General features: G+C 42.2%; 1 protein-coding gene across 1 annotated transcript in view; it reads right to left on the bottom strand.

The window, feature by feature from the left end:
- Positions 1-2,640: 2,640 nt before the first annotated feature.
- Positions 2,641-7,657, bottom strand: part of LOC101845015 — a 22,268-nt gene continuing 17,251 nt past the window's right edge. Inside the window, exons 2-3 of the mRNA XM_005102909.3 lie at positions 6,479-6,765; positions 2,641-5,432 (exon numbers count right to left, since the gene is read on the bottom strand). Of these exons, the coding sequence (XP_005102966.1) occupies positions 4,321-5,432; positions 6,479-6,765 (1,399 nt within the window). The 3' untranslated portion in view covers positions 2,641-4,320. The remainder of the gene's footprint in view (positions 5,433-6,478; positions 6,766-7,657) is intronic.

Genomic DNA, 7,657 nt, shown 5'->3' with positions numbered 1-7,657 from the left:
TAATAATAATAATAATAATAATAATAATAATAATAATAATAATAATAATAATACAATAATAATAGGACTCCACCAGAGAGCGTTGCAGTACCTGTCATGTTGTGCCTTAAGGTTGTCGAAAAGAAGTCGGGGTATAATGAATAGAAATAAATGTATATTAATAATAATTTGTATTTGTTTCTAATGCGTCGGAATGCGTTTGTTTCTTTCTTTGTTTGTTTAGTTGGTTGGTTGGTTGGGTGGTTATTTTTGTATGTTTGATTGTTTATTGGTGAGTTTGTTTGTTTGTTTGTTTGCTTACCATAAAGGTTTCAAGTCTGGATTTTTTTTTTATTCTTTCTTTCATAGCGTATAAATAGGAGCAGTTGCCCCATCCTTAAGGCATGCATAGAATAGAATACTTACAAATCCACGCGGTCATTGTCATGAAGGGTATTGCACAATAATCAATTATCATTGTTATATAAATGTTTTAAAAATAACAACACATGCACAGTAATGTTCATTTGAGAAGTAAAACAACCAATATTAAGAGCAACAACGTTCAAAGCAACAATCTATATTAATATGTATATTATTAATACGTATAGAGCACAGCAGGTTCACGGGATAGAAAAAGAATCACTCAAAGAAGCTGTATTCAATTAACAATCTGTTGAAGGCTTGCAGATAAATTCTTCTTAGAGCATCAAAGGATAGAATGAACAGTAGATTTAACCTACTTAAGAAACGTAGCTTTGAGGCGGGAAAATGTGTGTGGGGGGGGGGGGCGTGGCACAGGAGTGATTCCGGCTTGCCATAATGATACACAATCTGTTTGCAAAAATGGCAGCCATTACGTAATAGGAGCGAGTCCAAACAATTAGCCCAACTGTTTAAAAACAACAGATAGACGAGTTACGGGACTCTTCAAAGGTCCAACTTTGTGGTCACTGTACAATGTATTAGTACATGTACTGGTTTAGCAGCCTTATAAACGACTACGGTTGCTATGAAAGTGTTTGAGGTAGGATCCCTCCACTTTTCGTCCATCTCCTACTGGACTGAGTTACTTACTTTATTTTACTTTTTCATCCTCTGTTGCCGTTAAACGTCGAGAGGCGATGCAGTTTTCTAGGGTAGGTCAGCTCCGCAGCTCTTTCAGTTGTGATATTATGTTTACCTAGGGTTTCCTTGACACCCTCGATCCACCTTTTTCGTGGCCTTCCTCTTCCTTTATAGCCTGAGTGCTTAGTGTTGTAGGCTCTCGCGGCTGGTTGGCCAGGTGACATACGTAACAGGTGGCCAAACCATTTTATTGTTTTTCTATTAAATACAGGCAGTCTCAGTGCAGATAGCTGCTCTTACTTCTTCGTTTCTCTGCCTGTCTCGTCTTGTGATGTTAAAGGTTTGGCTGAAACATTTCTCTCTGAGTTAAATGGTACAAAAGCTAGGAAAACTCCCCAGATAAATCAAGCACAGGACTATCCCATCGCGGACTCAAACCAGGGTTATCTGCATCTTAGTCCAGCATACTAACTAACCGATCAAACGAATTGTTTCCAAGTCATAGAAAACACTGCCAGTTTAAATTAATAAGCAAATTATTGCTATTCGAAGCAATAAATTCAAAACCATACCTTTTTGCATGTAACCAAACTCGCTCAAAGTGAGGGATGCTGCAATGTCCGATTGAAAACTCTCAATGTCTTTATCATATCGCGAGTGCAAAGCCATGTTTGCAGTAAAGAAAGATTACACGTGGTGGAGATTATGCTGTACACTTTGGACCAACTATCTAACAGCAAAAAACATCTAAAACCAAAAATTTAAGAATAAAATTTAAAAAAACAGCAATTCATCTTTGGCATCATATATAATATACAATCCATGTTTTCATTGCATAAGTTTAATGCCCTTCCAACACTGTAAGGTTATCTAAGAGGCGGAATGTCCGAAATTAACGTCCATCTCCGATACGGCTGTTGCTCCAAGTGGGTGGAGAGTCTTAATTAAAAACTCCAAAATAACCCCAGTTCAGAATACCCCCGTGGGGATTCGAACTAGGACCAGCCATTCCCTAGTCTGTCCCCGTGTTTTATGCACCCCGCATAATTTAGCAAAGTTTGATCATTTTTTTGCCTAATTTCTGATTAATTTCCTTTATCATTCTTTGTTAAAATTAAAAGAATCGCATAATTTCATATTTTTGGGCTCAGTTTACATAATTTCAGAATTTTTTGGGCATAAAATCACGGGGCCAGCCTCGTACAGCACAAAACCGACTGAGCTCTCGATGCCCCCCAGTGTATAATCCACAAGAATATTGGACATAAATCCTTCTCTACACACAATGGCAAACGGTGAACTGTTTCTGTGAGGGATTGTTCGGGTGCTGCAGAATACAAAAATGCCTGTATGGCACGACATATAATACACTGCATGCAATGGGTTGATAAGATAAGATAAGACAAGATAAGATAAGATAAGATACGATTGATATCTACAAAAAGAAATTTGTTGTAGTACGGTTAATATATACACGCACTCGCGCGCACAGACACACACGCACACACATTCACACACACACGCACACACACACTCTTTCAAACGTACACACACACCCTTTCACACACACACACACACACACACACACACACACACACACACACACACACACACACACACACATATATATAATTATAAAATCAAACAAAACATAAAAGGCAAGATTCCTGGTTAGCATGGTTTTCGAGGAGTCTACAAATTATCAGCAAGTCCGTATTTCAACGACAATATGTACAAACTGATTGTCAAAATTATGTAAGCTGGAAAAATAGCACCACGGTCACACCTTGTGTTGTATTTCTCAGCAAATAACATTTCAGATGATGAGTAAAATACACATAATAAAAGTCATAAATCTCACGAATGGAAAAAAACGGACACTAACAGGCTGGGATACCTCAGGCCTGGTCATTCAGGTATCACCTCTGCTGTTGCACTTTCCCCAATAACGTTGGGTGTTTTTTACCACAGAAACAAAATGTTTATTTATCTGGTAATTTTGATGAGTATACAGCTGAGAATGTGTTCAATGGTCTGCTGGGGGGCAATAATATAGTGTAAAGCGCATAGGGTAAAGTCTTTTTTTGTTTAAATTTGGCCTACCACGGCTAAAGTACACAGACACAAGTGAACTAGACCCAAACGTCGCTAAAATAATATGGAGACTCTTCTTCGTAGCTTCTGACCCTATTGTGTGGTAAATGTCCGTCCTGTACAAACAATCAGTCTTTTGTATCTCAGTGTGGTTGGTGAAGATGGAGATACTTAGGACGTGTACTAAGAATGTGCAAGACAAGATCGCCCTATCAGACATTGGAGACCAACTGGAAAAAGATAACGGAGAAAACCAACTGGAAGCTACACAGGCACAATAAGAGATGAGGCAATCACCCAGGGTCTAGATGTGCCGAAATTGGAGGACGTGGCCAAGGACAGACAAGCGTGGCGTCGAATGTTCTCCGTCTTATGTTCCTGACGGTGCAGGGAGAGAGGAAAGGCTCAATCCGAATGGATCCGAGCGATTCTTGGACGAGACTTCCCGTCCTAGAACGGTTCCAAGTCGGAACGAGACCTCGCGCGGAGTGGCTTCGTTCTCTCCCATTTTTTGCGGTAGGAATTTTGGAGTGAAATATTTAGGTAACGTCATCTAGTTGACAGTAGCTAGTAGGTCAGGGTTGGGGCATGCTGGCATGCTAGGCTAGCCTAGATGTAAGTCTAGATGATCAAAACAGCGTCTGAGAGTCTTACTTCTTTTGTAATGGACGCAATAGCTTTGATGTTCCTATATTGGATGTGAAGAAGAAAGCAGAATTGCAGGCGCAACTATGTACATAATATTCATCAACGACGAAGATAATCGTGCGTGTGTGTGTGTGTGTGTTTGTGTGTGTGTGTGTGTGTGTGTGTGTGTGTGTGTGTGTGTGTGTGTGTGTGGTATTAAACTAGTGTAATTTTTCACACTGATTTCAAATCTATATAAAAATTGAGATTTGAGTAACAATAAATGTGTCTCTAAAATCCCTCCCACCTGGAGGTTTTGTCGAATCACGGATCAAATCTAAGCGCTGCACCTAGTTGGCCCCGTTAACGGACGACACATAAGAAACTTGGGGACACGAATCGTACACACTCCGTGCACTCTGATTATTTTCCTAGTGAATAAATCATCCCGACAAAATGTAGTTCCGCAGACAAGAAACTCTGGGATCCACTCGGATTGAGCCTTAGGTAAGTAAGTGGTCAGTAAGTGGTCAGTAAGTGACGTGTAATCTGTCAAGCCTTGCGCTGGCGAGGTTTGGGCGGGGGAACTGGTTTCTCACTGCGGTCTTTGGAGTTTGAGCCGTGTGAGGGTGAGAGTACGCTAGGCCGGGCGGGGACGTCAGGTGCCTCCCGTAACGTCATGGCAGCCACCTGTTTCCTTAACCCAACATGGTCATCTCGGTCACTCTCCTGCGCCATCACCGCTTCCGTGTCGGCCGGAGAACTGTTGGACTTCTTCACACCTCTGGGTTTGGGTCTGGGAGGAGGTGGGGGAGGAGGAGGGGTGGAACCCTCGGAGTGAGTGGACGAATTTCTGGTCTCATCTGCCGGTGAGTCGTTCATACTTCTCACCTTCCGCGTGCGACGAGGTGGCGTAGGTGCGTCTGAAAAACCCCCCTCCCCCGAGTTGTCGACCTGTGCTTGCGTTGACGAGAGTTTCCCGTTATTGCTAGCCTGCTCCCTACTTCCCTCCTTCCCTGCTTTTCTTCTCGTAGGAGCTACAGGAGGGGTATCGGCGGTATTCCCCAAAGCCTTGGCTTTCTTTCCATCTACGGAAAGATTTGATTTTTCCGACGCCTTGATGATATTGTCTGCTGAATTGTCACGGACCTTTCTTGCCTCTCTGGGCCTGGATCGATCAACTGCTGTGTACTGAAGAGCAATGTCATTGTCTTCTGAATCATTTTTCGAGACGGCAACAACGTCTGGTTTCGGTCTACTATTGCTGCTCTTTGGCACGTCATATCTCGGTTTGAGTTGTTGGAATTTCCGCTCTAAGGTAGATTTCCAGCTTTTCTCTTTGGCTACCGGGGAAGGAATATCGTAGATGTGTGATTCGCTGTCGTTGTCGTTGTCGAAGTCTTCATGTCCCTCTTCCACTCCCCCATTGTTAGTGACACGTACGTCATTGCGCGAGGCTCCGCCTTCAGCTCCGCCCACTGGATCGTCGTTGCTGCGAGGTGACGACTTGCGGGCCACGAGGCGAGCGCGTAGACGAGGGAGGGGCAGGGACTTGTGCAGTCTGCCAGAAAAGAGGCGTGGCTTCTGACTGGTGGGCGGAGCGTCGAATGTGGAAGACCTCAGGGGCCCAATCTCCACGTCTTCGTACAGGTTGTCTTCAGCATCTGCGGACGGACAGAGAGAAATATATTTCTACCTCTATAGCATTGAGCTTATCTGACAAAGCGAATATCATCATCATCATCATCATCATCATCATCATCATCATCATCATCATCATCACTACCACCATTCCACCACCACGGCATAATGCTCTGATGTTCTACACACCTTATACTCAATATAACTAAATTCAATTGACACAAAAGCCCCTTCGACTGTGTATATTATGGCCAAAGCGAGATACATTTAAAAATGTATACTACGCTTCCTAGGATAATATATGATAACATCTGATGCCAAATGTTCCACAGAAATAAGACGGAGAATTACAATGGTTAAGGCTAGCTTCAATAAAATGAGCCCAATCCTGAAAAATAGAAACATGTCAATGACTACCAAAATGAAAGTTCTAAAATGCTATGTATGGTCATCCCCTCTATATGGCTGTGAATGCTGGGCAATCACTAGAGACAGTGAAAATAAAATAGAAGCAACAGAAATGTGGTTTCTTAGGAGACTGCTCAGAGTACCATGGAAGGAAAAGAAATCACAAGAGGTAGCGCTTGATGAAGCCCGCGTGGAACGCTCAATGTTAAAAACCATCAGGAAACTACAAATGCAGTTTTCGGGACACCTGAATAGACATAAGGGTCTTGAACATCCACCATTCACTGACAAAATTGAAGGCGAACGAGGCAGGGGTAGGCTAAGAGAAACCTACTTGGGGAACCTGAACAAGTGGGTAACAGGGTAAGATCAGGGAAACGTAGCATTTTTAAGAGTATCCAAGCAAAGGAATAAATTGAGAACCATGATCGCCGATGTCTGTCGCAGATCTGGCACTTGGTGATGATGATGATGATGATGATGATGATGATGATGATGATGATGATGATGATGATACTACGCATTCGAGCAGAAAAACTGGGAAACTTCATGAAATACCATCCTTAGAGAAAAAAATAACAAAAACAACAGAACTCCCGTTTTCTGAAGGAGGGCAAAAATCCCACAAGAGACGCCATTACCTAACCCCCGCCACATTTACCTTCGTCACTGGAAACCGTGGAACCGTCCTCAGTGGATGCCGTCTCCGCAGACCCCTGCTGCTGTTCTAGCTGCTGCTGCTGCTGCTGTTCCTGCTGCTGCTGAAATTGGTAGTCGTTGGAAGAGGCGGAGTTTGGCCTGGAGGCGAGAGCCATGAGGCCCATGGCGGACGGATGTGGGAGAGGTTCTGGGTCCGCCTTGCTGTGTCGCCAATGCTTGGGGTTCAGAGCTCGGCTCAGACGCCGTACCTTGTCGAGTTTTCGTCGTTTCCCCTGGACTTCAAGACGTCTGAAGAAATAAAAAAAACGACTTAAATAAACGCCTTCTTTTGCGTAATGAAAAGCATGTCTACATGCATCTCGGTGAAATCAGGCTCTCGTCGCAAAATAACCAAATCAGAGAAAATGGCATTTAACCATTATTTTGGCAATTTGTATAGTTTTTCTCCTATGGCTCAACCCCCTTTATGCCCATATAAAAACACGCTTCCATATCAATTTGAGTGAAAAACGTTGATTAAAGGCACGGAATGTGTCATTTTTCAATTTTCAAGGACTCTTTCGCTACTGGAGTTACCAAACTTTGACAGCCATTTTCTCGTTAATATATTAATGTATTGCGCGCAGTATACGGGAATATAACGTTCATCTGTTGATCGGCACAACAGTCCAAGAATGTATAATAAAAGAACACGGCGTTACTTTTGGTGATTTGATCTTTACATTATATTATTATAATACAGTTCATTACTCTTTAAAACTTTGCCGGTTAGTGAACTTGCTAAGAAAGGTAAATTATTTTAACCACTACTTTTTTAAAGATTCTCAAGAGATAAAGTAAATAACAACAACAACAAAATAAGAAAGTGGCAGAACCAAATGTAGGAGGATTCAGTGCATAACGTAACAAACAGTTATAAGTTGGAGAATTCGTATCCCTTTCAATCGATAAGACCAGCCACTTTGCCATTCAGTGAAGCTTGTTAATGATATTCAAGATTTTTATCAACGTGAATTTTATACTACAACAACAACAACAAAAACTTCAGTGAGATCGATATCACATGTGACGTCAAAGAGATGGAAAACCTGAAACTTGTTTATGAAGTAAATGAAGCAATTCAGACCCCGTAAAGCTCCTGCATAGAAACGTGTTATCGTCAATTGCTTTCTTGGGGGGG

The sequence above is a fragment of the Aplysia californica genome, unplaced genomic scaffold, assembly GCF_000002075.1.
Source record: "Aplysia californica isolate F4 #8 unplaced genomic scaffold, AplCal3.0 scaffold00348, whole genome shotgun sequence".
NCBI classification, from domain to species: Eukaryota; Metazoa; Mollusca; class Gastropoda; order Aplysiida; family Aplysiidae; genus Aplysia; species Aplysia californica.
The sequence above is the reverse complement of the archived record's forward strand: the minus strand, read 5'-3'. Positions and strand labels throughout refer to the sequence as shown.